The 23,043-nt window shown below is 33.1% G+C and overlaps 1 protein-coding gene across 1 annotated transcript; it reads left to right on the top strand.

The window, feature by feature from the left end:
- Positions 1-944: 944 nt before the first annotated feature.
- LOC115884574 lies at positions 945-1,646 on the top strand. The gene is made up of 2 exons (XM_030903197.1): positions 945-1,244; positions 1,300-1,646. The coding sequence occupies exons 1-2, from the start codon at positions 1,130-1,132 to the stop codon at positions 1,644-1,646; spliced, it is 462 nt and encodes a 153-aa protein (XP_030759057.1). The 5' UTR covers positions 945-1,129.
- The last annotated feature ends 21,397 nt before the right edge of the window (positions 1,647-23,043 follow it).

Here is a 23,043-nt window from a genome sequence, read left to right as displayed (position 1 = left end):
TCCGAAATCAACCCTTATGGAAGAGTAAGACATTTCAAAGATTATAGAAAAACATAATATTTTATGCTTGAATGGTAATAATTAAATACATTAATTTGTTGATGTATTTTAAAGTTTAACATATTCTATTCTAGTGGGCCGATTTTGATGATTTTTAAGCAATATGTAGCTGAATTATTTGACTTTTTAATATCTCTTTCAACATTCAAAATAAAAGTTTCCATGTGTCAATTATACGAGGGTAAACAAAACGTTGATATTTTAGTGAAAGTTTGAAAAAAGTTGGGGGGGGGGGCTTACGGGTTGCGATTTTACTAAATATATACTATTACAGCACAAGACACGCCCCCAAATACGTCATTGGAAAATATAATCTATCTCAGCACATTCCTCCAAAATCTAAACGTTTGCAGCACAACAATACATCGTTGGAAAATGTAATTTTATGTTCATTTCACGTGTGTCAGGCTGTGTGGAGATGGTTGTGGGATGCAAAAAATCACATAGATATTAAAGAAAGAAAAAAACTTATGATGGAATTCCGTTATATACTTTATGCACAAAGTGAAGAAGAAGCAGAGGAATTATTTGGTACCTTATGTAAAAAATGCAAATACCCAAATTTTATCAACTATCTTAAAAATTTGTGGGAAAGGAGGAACGAGTGGTGTCACTTTTATAGACAATCATTGTGTACTAAAGGACACAACACAAACAACTTTATTGAAGCCTCTACCAGAGTACTGAAAGATATTATACTGGAAAGATGTAAATCCTTTAATGCTGTGGTATTAGATTTTATAACCAATATTCTGGAATGTTACCATAAAAGACGTCTGATATCATTTGCTAGCAACAGAAAAACGAAAATTAATTTAAACTACTTAAAATTTAAAGATAAAATTAGAAATCTAACAATCTATGTTAACATATGCATTATACTGTTCTAACAAATTCCGCCTTATGCAATTGCGCTAGTGGAACAGGAGGGGCCTTTTGCAAACATTTATGTGCTGTAGAAAATTCGTTTAGCATCAATATTTTATCGAGTCCCCAGTTAACGGAAAATAACTGACAAATAATTGTTTATCTAGCCACTGGTAAAAAAAACTGTTCATTTTTTAAAAACATGATAGAAAACGACGATTCGGTTGCATTTGGGGAATGCAATACCACTTTAAACGCAAGTAATCAAACCCAATCGGATTCTATAACTGATGTTGAAAATATTGAAAGTAAACCTTGTAAGATAATCTAAAAGTTATAATATTGATACTTCCTTAATATTTTTTGTTTTAGGTAGCGAAGAACATAAAAATGTAGTGGAAAGTCTGAAAAGGGAGTTTAGCCGTATTGCAGATTTAGCAAAACATGAGAGTTGTAATACAGAGTTAATAAAAAAGTTTGTTGGAAGCCTAAGAGCAATTAACACAGGTAGTCAGTTGGATTCATTCCTAGCTAGCAAGCAGTGTATCAAACGAAAAACAAAATTAATAAAAGTCCAGCCTACAGCACGTAGTAGAAGAAAGATACAAAATGCTAAAATGGGGGGACAGAGAATTGAAAGTGGGCGCCCTTCCAGAAGAAGAAAACACAACCTGTCCCTTAATATCATGTCTAATCTTCCTAATTCTAAAATTCATTAGATGTTGCTATGTGTTGCTTTGTGCTGTTTTATTTTGCAGATATTAAATATAGTTCCAATTAAAAGAGTATCTATTAAAATTCAATTTATTCCATTTCAACCGATTTGTATGACTCAGCCACGTTGTTGTGCTGCAAACGTTTAGATTTTGGAGGAATGTGCTGAGCTAGATTATATTTTCCAATGACGTATTTGGGGGCGTGTCTTGTGCTGTAATAGTATATATTTAGTAAAAAAAAAAGAAAAAATCGCTTACGGGTTACACATATCTCCCTATTTGGAACAACTAAAAGAACCGGGAATTTCCTTGCGATGTCAAGATTTGTGTATGATATTATTGTTTAAAGTGTTTAAAAATTGTATTCCTGATTATTTGTATAAGCTAAAAGTAAAAAGATCACAAATACATGTAGTGAAGTGCCTTAAGCCCTTATGGGAAACAAACCTCGGAATTCACTTACTGCGTACGAATTTTTATAAAACTTTTTGCATTGTATTGTTAAAAAGATATATTACAAAGTTTACCCATTTAAATTCGTTGCTTTCACTTTAAAAAACACACATATACAAATGCATACATACAAGATGGCTCCATGTTCCGAAAAAGCTCTGTATCAGGATTCCTATCTGAGATATTCACTGTTTATCATAAGTTTTAGTTTTTCAAATAAACTGCATTATATTTGTGCTATAAAATTCCGGTTTCAAAATTACCTTATGATACCATAGAAATGGTGGTTTAACTAATAAAGTAGTTTTTGAATTATGACCACGTCCATGAGGACATCAATCTAGACGTCCAGGAACTTTCGTGAGAACTAATCGAGACGATCGACTTATTGTAAGTTTATCGCTAAGAAACCGCCACGCCGTTTGCCAGGTAATTATTTTTGTCTTAAGGCAGTTTGGAAAAACTCCTTTTTGAAATGACTCGTTAATTAAAGTAGTAAGATGGTTTAATTCATTCAGAAAGTTCAGAGAACGTTTTGAGAGTAAGCCCATCAGTCCCAGATGAGGATTTGTTTTTAATACTATTAATTGTACTACGGAGCTCATCTAATGCTACGGGCGTGAAGAAGAAACTGTGTAAATTCTCATTTGCTTTACAGAGATATGAAAGTGAATCATGGGAAGGAGTTATGGTGTTCACTAAATTTTTAGCCACATTAACAAAGTAAGTGTTTAAATCTTCAGGTGAATTTTAAGACTGTGCCAGACGAAGAAGTCTTATTCCTTAAGTCATTTACAATAGCCCAAGTCTCCTTAGCGACATTACCGGCTTTGGCTTGCCTCGCATTATAATAAATGCCCTTGGCAGCTTTTATAGTCTTACGATAAACCTTTCTATAAAGTTTCACGTAATTATGAAAGAAGACGCTGTCCGTGAATTTCTTAAGGTGAGATAATGAGCGCATGTTCTTTGCAGATATACGCAAGCCTGTAGTAGACCAGGGTATAGCTTGTTTGATAGGCCTAAGAGGAAACGCCAAATTAGACAAGGTATCCATAAATCTAGAAAATTCGGAATCGACGTCAACCGAGAGGACAGCCCACTCAGTTGTTAGACATAGGTGGCGAAAATTTAGAAAATTTTCATCCGAAAAAATACGGCCCAATTTGCGCGAGGTATTTTTGCATTTGGATTTTGGCAAAAACTTTGTCAATACTGCCTCATGATCAGAGAAACCTGAGTAAAGAACTCTACAGTCAACGAATTCCGGGTCAAAAAACGACACGACATAGTCTATAGTACTAGAGCCAGTTTTAGTTATTCTAGTTGGTGAGTCAACATGCATGAGTATACCAAAAGAATGAAAAATGGACTGGAGAGACTCCTTAGCTGCACACACACTGGAAAAGTCAATATTCAGGTCGCCACACAAAATTAATTTACTTTTTATAGGTAGAGATTCAAGCAAGCTTAGCAATTTTTGACACTCTATTTTAAAGTCGATTAGAGAAAATAGTATGATTCATTGGCAAGTAATGTAAATATTTACGATCCGGTAAAATTGTGATGTAAGAAGAGGCTTAGCTTGCCTGCGGCAGGTCAGTAGTAGATAGGCCGGCCAGCTGTTGTGTTGTGTTTTGTCATAGAGCTGATATTTAGGGGTTGAAAGTCTTTTGACTATAAACGTGGCATGTACTGTAAGGCAACGGGTCGTTTGACCAGAAGAAAACCTCTTGTGACGTCTTGCCTTCGAGGTTGGTCTTGAGAGTTTGAGGTCTTCCTTGTCTTCTCGATTGACACGATGCGGCTTTAGGGTAGAGAGACTAGTGAGGTACCCCAGTTAGCTTATTCGATTGGGATGCGAATCTGTTGTGTAGCGGCAGAATTGCGTTCGGGGGAAGCCCCCATACTATTTCAGGTGACACTAGCTAGTTGTTGAAGATGATTAACCAATATATAACCGAATGATTTTTAAATTAGGTGGAAAATATGGAATGGGATATATTGAATAGAATATATCAGTGGCTAGGGGGCGGAGTACCCCCGGGTGAGTCTTACTATTTAACTATCAATTTTATCCAGATCAGTAAATGTTTGTTTTGTTATTTTCATGTACAATGAGAGAGTGCTTGCCAATCACCAACTAAATGGATATTTGAGCTGAATTCGCATTGTGAGACCCGGTTGAGTAAGCCCCAAAAATAGCGATTTTACATATTTATTTATAATTTGGCATTTGATATCACTTTGGATATTTGTAACCTACGGCCCAATCTGGTCCACCATTTTAGCGGTGGCTTCGAAATCCGACCCTGGCTAACGGGCGAGAGAGAGATGTGAAAATCGTTAATCAAAAGCCAAGTGCGGAATCTAGCCGAGGGCCGCGGCATGTCCGCACCACCGCCGGACCAACATGGCCGCCGAGCTCACCCTTTCCTCCGGTCGTCGTCGCACCCCCGCGTCTTCGCAGTTCCGGGGGGTGGCGGACCCGTAATTTATTATTCACGGCTTCCGTAATGGAATTCTATTATAACGGCCTAATAATCACGGCAGAAATTTTGGCTTACTGTTACGACCACCGCCGTTCCAGCTCTAGGATCGCTTCCCTTTAGTTTTACCTATTTCCTCTGCGACGAGGTAACGACGCACAGTGCTTCGTCCCATGGACAAAAATCAAAAAATAAGTTAAAATTTACTAATATCTGAATATATAATTTTATACTTATAGCAATGTTCAACCATCCTGTATATTATTTTTCATAAACAGCGTTTTTGTTAGCAAATATTTTCACTAAAAATAAATTTTCCGATCATTATCTCATCAGTGAAAAGAATAACATTCATAGTAGTTCTGTATATTATGGAGTTAAACGGGTACGTACTTAATTGAAAGTCACTATGGATATTGTTAAACAAGGAATGTACTTTAAATTTATTTCTGTAACATACAAGTTCGTGATTGTTTAGTTTTTATTTATTTTTTAAGATGATTTTTAAATGGGTATAAAAATTTTACGTTTTCAAACTTCAAAAAGGCATTTAAAAAAAACATATCAAAACATATCGTATTTATTGAATATTTTTGTTGCCATATTCATACACTTTTAATTTTTGTATAGTTCACCTGCGTCTGCTTGCGACGAACTTTATTTTATAATACTTTTCAGATGGAGTAAAATTGATAAGCAATGCCGATCTGGCTAATACTTGGCTTGATCATAAGGACAAGAACTCAAAATTATTAGTATTTCAAAAAATATGTTCTTATTAGATATTGATGAACCTTCCAGTCAAATGAGACACCACTTGTGCCTGAAAAAGTCCACTATGTTGGAGCGAAACGTCGAATAAAAAAAGTGTCCATCTTTCAGTTTATTATAAAATCTCATACCCAAGAAAAGGAAAAAATAATATATGCATATGGTCTATTAAAGAGGTAACTATTAACATCCGAACCCCTCATACCGACAAAATGAACAGTAACAACGCGAAAAAGTAACATATTAGAAAATGATGTACAGAAATATCTTATATGTGAGGATACTTCATCTACCTGTGATTTAGATACTATAAATTTAGAAGATTCTGTCAGCAGTGATTCTCCTGAATCAGAGTAGTTACGATCTATGCATTTTGTTGTCCTAAAGTAAATTTATAGCATCTTAATTTTTTTTTTAATTAAATATAACATTAATGTTTCTTTTTCATTAAAGAAAAACATTTTTATCTTATATTAGGCTTTATTGTAGGAATCATGTTCTAATGTTATTTCAATTCTTTTTTATCACAGGAATTTATTTAATACTTACACCGTTTTCATACTATAACTTATTATTTGCTTAGATGGAACACAGCTCCAACATTATTATTATTTATAAGATTTTTTTTTTCATAAACGTGGGACTAAGAACATCATCATTTAGTACCTACAATGAGAGAACTTATTATTTGTGTCAAATAAACCTAGTTTGAATAAATTGCTTACAATAAAAGAGAAGTTTTGGATTTTTGTCCTCTAGAGCCATATGTTCGAAGCACTGTGCGACGGTTCACAAATAACAGCAAGATATTAAAATAGAGAATTTGTCAATTATACCGGGTGCGTCTCAAAAGTGGCTCACCCTTATGACCTTTCAGATTAATTAAGATTTGGTATGTTAGTATATGACATAAATTAGGATTGGTTGACGTATTTAATTGTTTTTGGTCACCTGTTTCACCGGAAATTACTACAAATTTTGATTTTTATATGGCACTCCCTGTTATATTTTTTTTTAATACTTTATTCGATAGAAAATAACACTCTCAATAGAATGACATATCATATGTCAACTCTACTCTATTGAAATTTAAATTACAATTTTTTTTAAGAGAGAATGTCAAAAGTTGACAAAAGATATGTCATTCTATTCAGAATGTCATTTTCTATCGAATAAAGTAAAAAAATACCAAGGGCGCCATTTAAAAATCAAAGGTTGTAGTCATTTCCGATGAAACAGAAAGTGACCAAAAACAATTGAATAGGTCAATCAATCCTAATGTATGTCATATAAAAATAAAAAAGTTATAGGGGTGAGCCACTTTTCATACGCACGCGGTATAATCTGCAGAGAAATAATAATAATACATAATTACATTTTACTAATATAAGGGAATAAACTAAGGCTGATTTTATTTTGTTTATATGATATGAACATTTTACATCTAACTTTTCCACAAATAAGGAATACCGGGTGCGTCTCAAGAGTGGTTCACCCCTGAGTTCACCCCTATAACTTTTTTATTTTTTTAGTTTGTGATTTTTTAGGATTGATTGACGTATTCGATTGTTTTCGATCACTTCCGGTTTCACCGGGAATGACTACAACTTTAGATTTCTAAAGCCCCCGGGAATTTTTTACTTAATTCGATAGAAAATGTCACTCTGAAGAGAATTACATGTAATATGCCAAATTTTGACATTTTCGCATATGGTTTATTTGAAATGGTAACATGCTGTTCATAACGAAAATTTGACTTCCGGTATTTCTGGAAGTGCCGCCATATTAAAAAAATATTTTTAATCGATAGATCTCGTTGTGAAACAGTGATGTGCAAAAAATCTCCGATCTAGATATTGTAGTTCTCTAAAAACTTCTAATGCAAGCTCAGCCTGGAACACCCTGTATGCAAAACAGATGACAAAAACTATATACAATAATTAAAGAAATTATAGGTATTAACAACACCGCTCCTAAGTAGTCCTATTTTTAAAATAATTTTTCAAAGACGAAAGGAATTTTATTTGTCCTATAGATTCTCATTCTTATCCCGGATTTCCACCTGCACAATACCGATGGCAAGAATTAAATGTTTTTAGGTTACAACCAACAGTTTTAATTTTTAGTTCCAGCACCTAGCACCACGACAGTTCCAGCGCTGTAACAGGAACATTTGAGAATTCAGCACCAAGTAGATTTGTTATCTATTCATCCGCGCGATCGAAGGGTCTGAGTTTGCGAACAGGCAACGGCGATAATTCTCTGAATTAAGTGTGCCCTTTGGACTAGCCACAAAGTCTAAAATTTAGATGAATACGGGGATAACAAGATAAAGGAAATGTATGCAAAACAGACGTCGAAAACTCTATTAGGAAGGCGAGGCGGCAGCAGCGGTTCGCTTCAATTCGGTCTTCGGATTGCCTTTTCCACATTATTGTACAAATTGCAATAATGCATGCATATTGGCAATCGGAAGATTGTGCCGGCGACGGCTTGCGGTTAACTTCGTTTTCAACTTTGACGCTTGCTCCCCGCTTGCCAATGACATATTAAAACATCATATTGAGAAACTAAACAAACGGATCGTCAACTAACAGTACAGGACAGATTTGGCCAAATGAAGGGAAATAGAAATACGTATTTGTGTACTGTCTTAGAGCTGAGATCACCAGTGTTAATATTATAATATGTTTAATATAATATTACCGTATGATCGACAAGAAACGACGTCCAGTTGGCTTGGAAATGAATATTGATGAAATTCACCATATGGCTCTACATATAAAATGACAGCGATGTTCACTTCATACCCATCGCCTGACGCCGTATTTTTTCGAACATACGGTATTTACTTACAACATAAATAAAAAGTAAAATATATAATATGTATATAGAAAATCTAGGAACTAGTCTGGTTGCAGTCGGAAGGGTTTGGACTAGAATTAATACACTTTGTTAATAGTCAAGCCTTCGGATTTTATTTATTCCATCCTCAGGACACTGAAAATGGAAATACATGTTACAGATTTCCATTTCAGTGTCCTGAGGATGGATAAATAAATTCTGAAAGCTTGACTATTAACAAAGTGTATTAATTCTAGTCTAAACCCTTCCGACTGCAACCCCACTACTTCCTAGATTTTCTTTCTCACTAGTCAGTCGATACTACTGTCTGCCTAAAATGTATATAAATATATAAAAAACAAAAAATGTTATCGTGGGGACTATAATAAAAAAGAAGAATGAAATTGTTGGGCAAACCTACAGTAAGATTAGCCATGAAACATGGCTAAAACACTACTATCCGTAGACACTTAGTGTTTCTGCCTTCCGGCTTCATCAATACGGAAGGAATCAGCAACGATGAACTAGCGATCCGCAAAAAAGGAAAAGGGAAGCACACGAGGCACTAGGCACCATTTGCAACCTGGTTAAGCAGTAGCTCACAATTCGCAAGCGTTACTACCAAAAAACCGCTGCGGAGGTACTTCAACATACCTCGCCGCTATCACCTTGGCCCAGAGAAAGAAATAAACAAATGATGTTATCGTGGGGACTATAATAAAAAAGAAGAATGAAATTATTGGGCAAACCTACAGTAAGATTAGCCATGAAACATGGCTAAAATACGACTACCCGTAGATAACATCTTTTGTTTATTGTTTTCTCTGGGCCAAGGTGATAGCGGCGAGGTATGTTGAAGTACCTCCGCAGCGGTTTTTTGGTAGTAACGCTTGCGAATTGTGAGCTACTGCTTAACCAGGTTGCACATAGTGCCTAGTGCCTCGTTTGCTTCCTTTTTTCTTTTTTCAGGATCGCTAGTTCATCGTTGGTGATTCCTCCCGTATTGATAAAGCCGGAAGGCAGACACACCAAGTGTCTACGGGTAGTCGTATTTTAGCCATGTTTCATGGCCAGGGTTCGGAAGTAGTTAATTAAGACGTAATTTACCTGATTAACTACGTGTAGTTTTTCTTCAAAAACTACGTCTTTTCCTGTTCATTAACTACATGAAAACTACGTTAATAAACTATGTATTGATATTATGAATAGTTTTGCTTTGTATGAGGGGTCTAAATAATATGATGTGTGAATATTATATTTAAAGCCATATTTCTTCTGTTTTCTTAAATATATTGTGTTTTCTAAAGCTTCAACTTATTATAACCTCACTTCAAACCTTTGATATTTGAAAGTTACATACATAGGTTACATAAACTACACCCTCTACATAAACTACATTAACTACATGTAATGTAGTTTATGTAGTTTTTAAAAGTAACATGTAGTAGTTTTCCAAACCCTGTAATCATGGCTAATCGTCCCCAATTATGCTGAAATTGACCCACATTTTTTTTCAATATCAAATCCTCAGTCCCACCCTGATGAAGATGTAAACAAAACGTCGAATCCAACTTTGCGGGGTTGGACACCGTGTGACACCGTCGCTCATATATAGACTACCCACCAAATTTGGTAGCAATCGGACGACACTAACTTTTGACGTTTCTTACATCAAAACTAACCGTCACAATGACACGTGTCGTACACGGTCAAGTCGGCCTTGGTCCAATCTATCGGCATACCAAATTTCATTTAAATCGGACAATTTTTTCGCCATTGATGATAGAGTTTCATATTGCACGAAACGTCATCAAAAAAATAATGTCAATGAAAAGATATCATCAATAAAAAGGTGAGGCTCTTCGAGCCCCGTCTACAATCCAGTTTCACCCCCTAGCTCACATTGTGCCCGAGTTACTACGCACCAAAGACCCATCTCAACTTCCTCATTGGCTCGCCACTTTTTCGATCGTTATCACTTTTCGTCTCGCGTGTCATTCCCCTAGTTCGTGTTATGGCTTAGTAATTAATAAACTACATTTACTACATGTCACAAGTAGTTTTTTAAATGTCGGATAGTAAATGTGTAGTTTATGTAACGAATGCAGTTTTTTAAAATAACAGTCAAAACAATCTAAAAACTTTGTTGATCAATTTAAGAAATAAAAAATCTATATTTTGTGAATTTGTTCTTTATTATATGATATTTTTGATACTTAGTAGTTAAAAATGGTTCAACGTTACTTTGTATTTCTTAGAAAATACACTTTTGTTGAAAAAAAATTGTCTTTTTTTTCCGATGTTGTTTAACTTATACAAATATAATATAACTTCATTTACTTCCATGATAAGAACTTGCCTTGATTTTTGTTTAAAATCTAAATTGTTTATGTTTTATTATATTTTTGTAGGTAGTTTTTAATGTAGTTTTTGTGTAGTTTTTGAAGGTAGTTTTTAAAATTTTAAAACGTAGTTAATACAATAAACTACGCGTAGTTTTTGGCGTAGTTTTTTGCTTCATGAACTTAACAACCCTGCTCCCAACGCGTGTAAAGAAGTTTAACTTCAAAAATATTTTGTATTCTTTGTCCTGGTAAATACATAATTACTTAAAAAACTCTTACTTAAAAAAAATATCTCAAATATTTTGCCTGACATTTTGAATGCCCTCTAACATAATTCTGTAGATTACACCCACACACAATTTAACAATAAAATAAAATATATTCTACCTTGTAATAAAGAAAACAATAATAAAGCTTTGTAGACTTTCCGTTTTTATTAAACAAAACAGAAAACCAACAAATACTAAACTTCAAAAAAAAATTAAAATCGAAAAACGTAATATTATCATAAATTCTATCACACTACTAAAAAATATGTTATTTTCCCTATATACTTATTTAAATGAATAAGTATTTAGAAAAAAAAAGAAAAAAATATGCCCGGAATAAAATCTAGGGATCTCTGAAGCATACGCTCATTTTCATAAACACCCATTTCTATGACCAGTTTAAAACGGTTCGAAACACGGCTAGATTGCGTGTTAGTTTCACTACCGTGTCCCAGATGTCGCTAGAGTACAATTAATTCAATTAAAATTCGATTCCCTGCTAGGGGTAGTTTTTTACCTGGCTGCAATAGGGGAACAGGGATGCGAGTAGAGCCTTTTTAGAGGCTAGGCGTTCAAACCGGCTTGTCCAGGTGGAGTATAACGTACGGACGTACCTACCACAAAATATGTACACTGAAAGAAGCGAGGATTTGGTCTTAACAAAAATAGAGTTGAACTAAACAAAAATGATTGAATAATAGCGTTATTATTAAATTAAATTTGATAGAAAATATATATTTGAATGTTTCCAATGTGCATACAGGGTGGCGCACCTCATTCGCCTCGGTTGATTATACGAAAACGGAAAGACGTAGAAACAAAATATTTTATGGGTATATGTGGGGAGACAATGTGCACAATTTAAAATTATTTTGAAATATACAGGGTGTTTCAGAACTAAGATCCATACCAAAGTTACATTTTTTCTTATGGAACACCCGGTATTTTATTTCATTTTTGGATTCTTGGGCCCAAAAAAAGGCATTTATTATAAGGGCTAAATATGTTTAAAATCTTTAGATTTTGAGATATTTAAAGATATTTAAATTTGCATGCTACAATAGAATAGGCTATTAACACCCTGTACATTACTTTTCAGAATTAATTATTATGCTGAGTTTAAAGGTAGAGAAATAAACTTTACTGAAAAATGGTATTGGTTTCTTAAATTTATACAGGGCTATTCAAAGTTGCTGATATATTTTAAGGATATATTTTAATATAAAAACTTCGTTATTACAAATGCAACACCCTGTATTTTTTTTTTATAAATCGAAGCAAATTCAAGTGCTCTTTCAAACTGTATTAGGGTTTCCTATACCTATCTAGCTCAGATTTTGAATAAAAAGCTATTTTTAAATAAAATTGCAATCAAGATGACTGGTGTCGCCTTAGCAACTTTCTAGTGACAGTTAATAACTATTTTCAAAGTCAACATTAGTTTATGGACATTATTGTTTTTTATAATTTATAACAGTTTACTTAAATTTACCTACAATACTTTATTAAGTAAGTTTTAATTATTCTATCAAGAAAAATAAAGCAGTATCTGCTGGCGGAACGAATATACAGGGTGGCGCACTTCATTCGCCTCGGTTGATTATACGAAAACGGAAAGATGTAGAAACAAAATATTTTATGGGTATATGTGGGGAGGCAATGTGCACAATTTAAAACTATTTTGAAATATACAGGGTGTTTCAGAACTAAGATCCATACCAAAGTTATATTTTTTCTTACGGAACACCCGGTATTTTATTTCATTTTTGGATTCTTGGGCCCAAAAAAAGTTATTATAAGGGTTTAATATGTTTAAAATCATTTGTTTTTGAGATATTTAAAAATATTTAAATATGCATGCTAAAAGAGAATTGATTATCAACACCCTGTACATTACTTTTCAGAATTAATTCTTGAGCTGAGTTTAAAGGTAAAGAAATAAACTTTACTGAAAAATGTTATTGTTTCCTTAAATTTATACAGGGGTACCAAAAATTAGTAACCTATTTTAGGGATTTATTTTACATAAAAACTTTGTTATTTCAAATGCAACACCCTGTATTTCTTTAAATAAATCGAAGCAGAATGAAATGCTCTTTCAAACTATATTAGGGTTTCCTATATCTATCTATCTCAGATTTTGAATAAAAAGCTATTTTTAAATAAAATGGCATGGTGTTCCATAAGAAAAAATGTAACTTTGGTATGGATCTTAGTTCTGAGACACCCTGTATATTTCAAAATAATTTTAAATTATGCACATTAATTAGCACCCGCGCCACCCTGTATAATAAATGTATTATTAATGCAGGAAGTTGCTTGGGACTGAAAGTAAGACATAGTTCTTTTTTATATTTTTTGGTATGTGGTGTTTTGTTTAAAATACACCCTTATTTGTTTTGTATTAACACATACCGTTTTTTTAATAAAATAACTCGATTAGCTTTTTTCAGTTTTATACAATTTTTTTTACAATATTTTGAAGTAATCGCTTCCATCAAATTTTAAATATATTAATTTTCTGCTATGCGTTCCGATTGTACCAACTTTATTTCTTTGTAAAATAAAATAAACTACTTTGAAATTAAAATGACATACACATCTATCACTGTCGAGGATTGTGTCGTTGGACAGACTATACCTAGACTTTTATAATAATACGAAAATAAAGCTCATATTTTACAGGGTATTATTATATCTATAGAAACCGCATAATGCTTGGTTTAAACTTTAAATTAGATTTAGGATAAGGATCAGAAATTTAAGAGCTTTTAAATTAAAACAAGCCATACGAATAATAATAAAGCTCGACAAGCAATAAAACTTTTTTTATTGAAAGAAAAATCACCTACATACCAAACATGTTTAAAACCCATCAATTTACGTATGTTTTAAACCGATATTTAAAACAGATATGGTTTTTAAACAAAATGTTTAAAACATTACAACTCTGGCTATAAAAATATATTAATATTTCTGCATAATCAGTATATGCAAAAATCAATCAATAAATCAGTTAATAAATAAAATATTTTCATAATACAACAACTAAATAAATAAAAAAAAATAAAATAAATCAAAACTAAAAATAGAAATTACTAATATACAGCGTGTCCCAATATTCCGTGGGCATAGACCACTACGTATTTTTGGAATCAACACATCGCCTGTCCGTTAGAGCATCAAACTTAAAAAAAATAAATACATTTTTTCAGATATTTTCAGAACCGTTATTCCGATTTGAATGAAATTTTGGGTGTGTATGTTTCGCTAAGTGTTTTAACACGCACGGAAAAGGTGAAAACTAGTTCTATCTCCACGGAATATTGGGACACCGTGTATAAAATTTTTATAACATAGAAGTTGAGATTGCTGATCAGTTCTTAAAATGACTTTATTTCTTTCAAGTTTTATGCTATTTCTTAATATCTGGCTTTATAATATTTACTTTTATTTATATTTATTAATATTTTTATATGTATAAATTAGTACGTGTTTTAGATAAACATTTTTGATGTAAAAGTAAAGAAAAAAAAGTTTTTTCAGTAAAAGAACACTGACAAGCTACTTTCCTAAATTAAAGTCAAATTTTTTTTCAAGAACTAAACCTGCCACAAAGGTATAGACATTATTAACTTTTAGACAATCTACTTGATTGGATGCTCTAACTCCAAAGTACAACAATACCCTAACCTTCGGATAACTTCAACCAGTTTAATTTAAAAAGCAAAATCAGGCCCTTAAACCGGTCCCTATGCATGCCGTACGAACCTTTTGAACAAACGGGGGTGAAAAAGAATAGCAGAGGGTGAGTTCGGAAAGCTGCAGGGGCGGGTGGTGATTGGTGTACCCCTCTCGACCACTGACCAGCCTAACGCCGTACGTGCCAGCCTACTGGTATTGTTGGCATTTTACCTGAAACTGTACAAAATGGGGATGGATAAATCTATGTTTGACTCGTTATGATTTATATTAATAATAATAATCAGAATTATTATTTAATTTTAAGTTTATTTTATAAATACATTGTAATTAAATGTAATCAATCAATTACAATCTTAAATTTAATGTATACTAGTTTTATTTAAAAAGCATCATTGTGTTAACATAACATAGCATTGATCAAAGTTAGCAACTACGCAACTACCATGTTCGATATAACCAACTTATTTTTTATATTATTTTGTACTATTCTCATTTGATCTTATTTTATTTCTTTTGCTGTTTGAACTAGTGATAGGAAAAACCGATTAATTTCAATAATCTAGCACTCGAGTATTCAAGCGATTGCAATAACCGAGTTTTTCACCCGTCGCTTGTTGTAAGTACTCGTTAACGCCAAGCAGTAAGTTGCGTGCGCAGGGCACATATTCTTTCGGTGATGAATGGCAAGTAGCAAGCGGCGAGCGATTCGCTTGATCGCTTAATTTAATTTATTTCAAAGCATTGTCGATGTAGGTCGTAAAATTTGTTCCTCAGATACGCAACGGATAAATATATATATGGCGTCGTATAAATTCGCTCGGCTTTTTATCGAGCATGTCACATAAATCGGATTTCAATTTATTTCATTCTAGGATCGCTTGCGTTCGTCGCTAGGTACTCGTCACTTGCATCGCTCGTTCATAATCGAGAGATGTCGGTTATTTCAATAATCGAGTTATCCCATCACTAGTTTGAACCTACCTTTTCAGTAGTTATGTCTGTGGTTATGTACTATACGGCTTTCCGCTACATATTTCGTTATGTACTATTCAGTTTGTGTTTAAAATTTGTTAAAATTTATTTTTTATAAATAATTTTTTTAAATGAAAATTAAATTTATTATTTTATCATATTTTGTATTATTATTATTTTATGTTTCACTTTAAAATAATCTGATTTTCTGATATCTTTACACCATATTTTACCCAAAAAAAATAGGTAATATTTTCCGAAACCCCCTGTGTGATTTTTCTAAATCTCACAATGGGTTCTCTTCCAGCTTAACCTCCTCGCCCTCTTGATTTCTTCACGTAATTAATGGACACCCCTAATGGATACAAATACCATCCATTTAATATTTTTTCTAACAAATTTAAAATTAAAAATATTTAAATCTCTCCCCCCAACTCCCAATTGAATCCCCCCGAAGATTAATCCTTAGACCACTGTCCGGGTGTGTGCGAGTGGGGGGAAAGGCCTTGAATTATAGGGCGCTCCTTCAAAGGAAGCGACGCCAGAGAGGAGCCGGGTCGGACGCATACTTAAGCCCGGCCTGACCCGCCCGGACCACAATAAGCGCGATTACACTTCTGTGTCACATTTAATCTGCCTGTTCAAACAGAACCGTTTAATTAAGGGCCGTGTTTGGTCCGTAACTTAAACAGAAGTGCCCGCAACGCACGGGATCCCCAACCTGCGGGGCTTATAGAGGCGACTTACGTAAATAACGGCCGGTTAGCGAGCCCGGAAATAAAGGACGAAGGGGGTGGGGGGAAGAAAAGGACCGGTCCGGTCTATAACGATAATAACGATTGCCATTCTACAGCCGTCTAGGAAGCCGTTTTGTTCGATCATACTGTACAGGGTGGGTCAAATTAGACGCTTTTAAATGGAAACACCCTTTTCTATAGGAGATAGACAAAAACTAATATCGGTGTCTGGAGCTCAATTTTTGTCAAAAACATGATGGTGAAAACCGCATATCGATATCTGTTACCGTTTCGGAGTTACGGGATGTTTTTCAAAAATATGCATTTTTAACAAATCGCTGTAACTTTTTTGCTATAGAAAATTTTGCATTTTTATGAAAACATTTCCAAAGCACCTTTTTACGTAGAATTTAATGGTTTAAGTATAATTTTTTTAAAATTAATAATTTAAGAATTATCAACAGAAAATTTGATTTTTTATATGGGACACCCTGTATATTTTCAATTTATTGAAAAGAATTTAAAATTACCTTTCCAAAAATATACCACACTTGATATTTTGCTCGATTTCTCTTCGAGATATAGAGTATATAAAAATTCGCCAGCTTTAGATAAGTAGGCTTTGAACGGCACCGGCTGTAATGCAAAAAAAGTTTAGCTGTGAGCATCAATTAAAACGAAAATAATATTTGCTATGAGAGATTTTTATAACAATTTAAAATATATTTAACCAACATCAACACATTTAAACTATATCTAATAACAATAAAAATAAATAGCAAACCAAGACATGAGATTTTGCTACAGGTGTTTGACATATCGGCTTTCTGTTATGGAGAGACGGGGCAGTTTTTGAAAATTTCTCGCGGAACTCATTAACTCAGTAGGGGTGAAAGAGATCCTCTCATAACTATTAAGTATTTCTAATTCTTGTCTCGATTATCTGTTTAGTCCCTTATTATTATTCTATTCTACTCTGTTCCATGGAAAAGGATTACGGGCGGGCAAAATAAGCAAATAGCAAATAACCGACAATAAACTATTTTTAATAAATATTTATTACTGCGATTTTATTAAAACTAAGTAAGTAAATAGAATTATCCAACGTGCGTAATTCAATAATGACCAGCATGTTCTATATATTTTTTAAAAGCGCCATAACTTTGATATAGTCCATTAATTTTTTATTATTCCTGGACAGACCCACACCCTACGCATTAAAGAAATTTAAAAAAACTACACAGTTCGCAAAGTTTCCTTCCTCCTCACTTTGGGGATCGGCGATGTATCGGGTATCAGAATCGACATAAAATTAAAATAAGTGGACCGTGTCGCGAGGGATATTTAGGTCCCCGGGCAGTACGGCTTTTAGCCGCTGCTGCCAATATTTTAAAATAAATAAATTTAAGGGGACTTCGGAGAGCCACATTACGCACTACGGGCTAGAGTAATCCTTATTTATAGCTGTGCAGTGTTATTGGCACGGCTGTTGCTGATGGACTATGGTTAAAGATGAACAAAAAAACGCTTTTTCTGCTTCAAAAACGAAGTAATCCTTTCTTACACATGACATGGTTTTATATTCAATAAAAAAATTACAACTACGCTATCGAAAGATGCGTACATAGCCATATTGTCCGATAATCCAGCAACATTAAATGCGATTAACTCAGTAACAATCATTTCTAAATTAGTCAAAAAAACATTACCGGACACGGGGTGTTTGGCACTACCTAAAAAGAATCGACAAAAGGGACAACGACACTTGCTCTTCCTGTAATAATGTGGATAGCCCGGGTCATACAATATTTCTCTGCCCTAGGTAGCAAACAATAAGGGAAGAAACAGAAGAAATATGCCAAACGAAGCTAGAGGAAAACACAGTTGGTATCACCATTAGTGAAGATGAAGAAAAGTGCCGAGCCATTATATCAATGCTGCATATCATAATGAAACAGAAAGTAGACGACGAGATTAAAGCCAAAAATCCGTGATTATACTGTGATAGTATTGTCTGTGATAAAGAACTAAACTAAACTGACTGTGCTGTGATTAGAATAATAAGGAAGATATATGGAATGAATGTTAGAATGGTTTAAAAAATATGAGATAACTGAGAATCATCTACTATCCCGATGTCATGCTTCACGGCAGTTCCAGGATAGTTAGGGTTATGTAGAAAAGATGGGGTTTTAGCAGGGTTATGATGCAGGGGCATGATTTAAATCAAATTATTTAAATCATGATTTAAATCGTGATTTAAATCAAGTGATTTTTTTAATTTTAATCATGTGATTTAAATCAAAAAAATAATTTTATTTGAAACTTTATTATAAATTTAAAAAAAAACGTAAAAGTTATAAAAATGTGCCCAGAAAACTATAAAAAATAGTTCTATAACAGATATCTCTGGGTCTAAGATTCTCTTTGGAATAAAATCAAAAGCGGTTGGGTATGATGGTATTCCCATAGATTTTTTAGTGCTGTGCTGTCCATTTATACTAAAATATATTTGCCATATAATTAACTTTTGCCTAAGAAATTCTGTATTTCCCGCGAGTTGGAAAGTTGCTCAGGTTATTCCTCACCCTAATATTGTTGGGCCGATTTTTGAACTAATTTCGTGTGAATCCATTAGACCCCTAACGCAGGGATTTATTTTAAAATTTATGTATAAGTGACAAAAATTCGCTGTTCGAATACATATCATTCGCAAAGTCTAGTGCAGAACTAGCTTTTTCTAATATAGAGAGTATATCTTCATACCCGAGAATCTATAATCGTTGTCAGAAAATATGTTGTTTTATATTTTTTTTTTGAGACGGTTGTATATTTCCAAATTCCTACCGACATTTTGATCTGCAGTAAGTACTTTTTTTGACGATGCTGTACCTTTGAAAGACCATCGTAAAGCTATTCCGACGTTACAAGGAGCACAAAAAGTACATTTTTACTCCGAATAGAACATACTATTTTTTTTAAACATTACAAATAATTTTTTAATCAATCATTGCAAATAATATAAACAGTAATCGAGCAACAATTTGTACACCCGACGAATTTGACCTTAATATTAGTTTAATAATATATTTTTGTACTTTTGTGCTTAGGCGTAACAGTGCTTTACTTTTATGCCTAGGTTAAAACGACAAAAATTAATATTTTTGAGACGTTTGAAAAAAACCTCTTGATCTGAAGCGAACGACTTTTTTTGCGGAATATACTAGTAACCGATGTGGAAACATCACACGCCCCGTAGAATTGTTAATATTATCGATATCGGGGTATAGATTTAGCTATTTAGGATAGGACTTTAATTGGAAATAAGTCCTAGTCATTTGGAAATCCGATTTAAATATTGTTTTGAATTAAAATCAAAAAAAAATCTGATTTAAATAAAAAAAAATTTGATTTTTTTGATTTTTTAAAAAAAACCATGATTTTTTCCAACCCTGGTTTTTAGTGGGTAGGCCCTCCATCTGGATAGAGTAGGGAGGGAGATCCCCACACTCCGGTCCTAAAGGCGTTTCCAATCTTTAAAAAAATGGTCAAAATGCCTAGAAAAGCTGAACAAATTAGGCAAAGATAATAAAGTCCTACTCTGGGTTTCAGCCCACAAATGGATAAAAAGCAATGAAAAAGTAAACGATTTAGCCAGAAAAGGAGCTAACACTCTGGTAACTGGACCAGAACCTTCCCAAGTTGAGGCCAAGTTAAAGCACACATTATAAGAAAGACTCCATCCGTAATTTGAAATGGGAATCCTCCAACAGTCTAAGACGATCAAAGAAATTTTTCATAAGTCACGACCGAGAAAATCAAAGATTTTTCTTGATTCAAATAAAAACAGTCTTCGGATTGTCACGGGGACTTTAACAGGACACTGTCTCTTCAACGAACGCCTCAGTATGTTTAAGCTAAGAAACAACGACGAATGCAGATTCTGTGGGGAAAATAGGGAAACACCAGAACACTTTATCACTAAGTGCGCCGAGACGACAACCATTCGTGCCATGAGGTTTTTCATTTCATTTCATCAGAGATGAAGAACTAACCTCTGTAAAACCGTCTCAGATACTGGCTTGTTTCAAATCCTTGAGAGGGTATGATGTGTTATGACTCGTTATAACTCAAGAAAGTAATTCATTACTACACTTAAGGAGAAATTACAAGAAAATATCAGCCGTACCATCCAGGGGAGGGGGATAACTTTGTTGTGCATAAAGCCAGAAGCTTAATATTTAATGACAAATGGGACATACTATTACTGACTATATTGCCAATATACAGGGTCCGGCAATAGTGCGTCGGGCATCTGTAGCTCCTAGAATAAAAAACTTGAGAATTTTGTTTAAGTGCAAACCTAAAGTATGTACCAGGATATATTTCAGGAAAATATTTTAACTTCTATAGGGTGGCTCAAAAAAGTGTGAGTGGACCTGGATGATTTTTTTAAATGAAACACCCTGTATATTATTGCATTTTTGGCTTCCTTTCAGATCACTTTACATAACCCTAAGATATGAATAAATATATTTCGATAGTTTCAGAGATATTAAAAAATAAATCAAAAATATATAGTTTTCAGCCCTTCTTAAAAAAATTATTAAAAATACAAAAACTGTTCTGAAATCAAAACTATATGAGGTATTTACTTTAGATGGTCTGTTCTTACTTTGCCATAAATATGGTAATCGTAAATCATACAGGATGTTCAATATTCAACGCCAAACTTTCTAAAATATAAAATTTTTCTTTGTTTTTTTAAATGGAACACCCTGTATATTATTTTTTTATTAAATGAAGAGTTTAAAGATGAACATTTTTTGTATTTAGAGTATTTCAAAATTTTTAACGGTTTCGCAGATACACGCAGTTTTATTTCATATGGCGCTTTCAATGGTAAAATACGAGAGAAAAATCATTGGGTGGCTTTGATAAAAATTTACTTTGGAAAATGCCATATGAAATATAAAACCGCAAATATCTGCGAAACCGTTAAAAATTTTGAAATACTCTAAATACAAAAAATGTTCATTTTTTAATTCTCCATCTATTGAAAAAATAATATACAGGGAATATATAATACCATTTAAAAAAAACGAAGAAAAATTATTTTATATTTTTAGAAAGTTTGCGTAGAATTTTGAACATCCTGTATAATTTAAGATTTTCATATTTATAGCAAAGTAAGTACAGAAGTACAGACCATCTAAAGTAAATACTTAGTATAGTTTTGATTTCAGAACAGTTCTTGTATTTCTAATATTTTTTTATAAGGGCTGAAAAATATATATTTTTGATTTATTTTTTAATATCTCTGAAACTATCGAAATATATTTAATAATATCTTAGGGTTATGTAAAGTGATCTGAAAGGAAGCCAAAAATGAAATAATATACAGGGTGTTCCATTTAAAAAAAATATCCAGGTTCACTCACACTTTTCTGAGCCATCCTATAGAAGTTAACATATTTTCCTGAAATTCATCCTGGTATATACTTTAGGTTAGCACTTAAACAATTTCCAAGTTTTTTATTCTAGGAGCTACAGATGCCCGACGCACTATTGCCGGACCCTGTATAATATATTTTGGTGTATTGTGGTGATTTAGTGTTTTATGTTTATTTTTATTGACGAACTACAACACTAGATAAGGAATCTTCCGTCACATCTGTTAATACTAATTATTATTATTTAATTTATACCAAAGAATATCTTACATATACATATTATCAAAAAATAAAAATATAAGTAATCCCTACAGTTCCAATGGCATAAATCAAGTAAAAATATCCGTTATATTATCTCCTTTGTATCCATTAGACACATATCCGCGCAATAACATAAAATTGAAACCTACAAACAGACAGATAGAGACTATTGTATTTCTATGCGAAATTTATTAGTTTACCACCCCTTTTTTGATTGCCGCATCGAACATATGCATCTGAGATGAAAAAGTGACCTGGATCAGGTAAGGCAATGCATCCCTGGGGTAGAGGGTAGAGACAAAAAAGGGTTAAAAAAGTTACGTGTGAAAAAAAGTAGAGCGATGATCAAAGTAACGGAAATGTACGGTAGGTACGCATATGTCGATACTGATGCGAATTTATGTAGTGGAAATATTTTTGTAAAAACTATTCTATAAAGATTCTTTGAAGTTCTTACATTATTGTTTGATAAATTGCTTCGTATTTAATAAAAGTGTACGTATGGTTTATAACTAACAAAAATGTATATTTATTAGGTTACTTTATCAAACATTTCATACAAATTCTGCTAATTAAAACACGTATAAGTGCACTGTTCAGATTTATTTAATAATCGAAATACTAGGTTATTCTTTTAGAATTATGAAGAGAAATAAACATCAAATAATGATACAGTCACTAAGAATATTGATATGGGTATTTCATTAGATAACAATTTATACCAAAGTTGTTCAATAAGTGTCTCCATAGACACTAACTAAAATAACTGACTTAGTTTTACATAAGACCTCACGACGTTTGGTTGTGGATGAACTGACATTGCGGGACTTAGCATTTTTTATTTCTTCTCAGGTGATACAATGGTTCAAATATTAGTATATAAATGTAAGGTTTTCAATCATCAAACTTATAGTATTACTTACTTACTTACTCCCTGACGAATATTTGGCACGCATCAGAAGATGGTTACACAAGACGTTTTGTTTCATGAGCTTTTCTGTGACTGAAAAGCCCGATACGTAATGTTATCTCATTACTTTGTGGCCTCTTTACTTTTTGGTTGCTGTTTTTAACTGAGTTTATAATTCCTCTCTATTGATT

This window comes from Sitophilus oryzae, unplaced genomic scaffold, assembly GCF_002938485.1.
Source record: "Sitophilus oryzae breed Bouriz unplaced genomic scaffold, Soryzae_2.0 scaffold_302_pilon_pilon, whole genome shotgun sequence".
Classification (NCBI taxonomy): domain Eukaryota; kingdom Metazoa; phylum Arthropoda; class Insecta; order Coleoptera; family Curculionidae; genus Sitophilus; species Sitophilus oryzae.
Note: the sequence above shows the minus strand (reverse complement) of the source record. Positions and strands in the feature narration are given on the sequence as shown.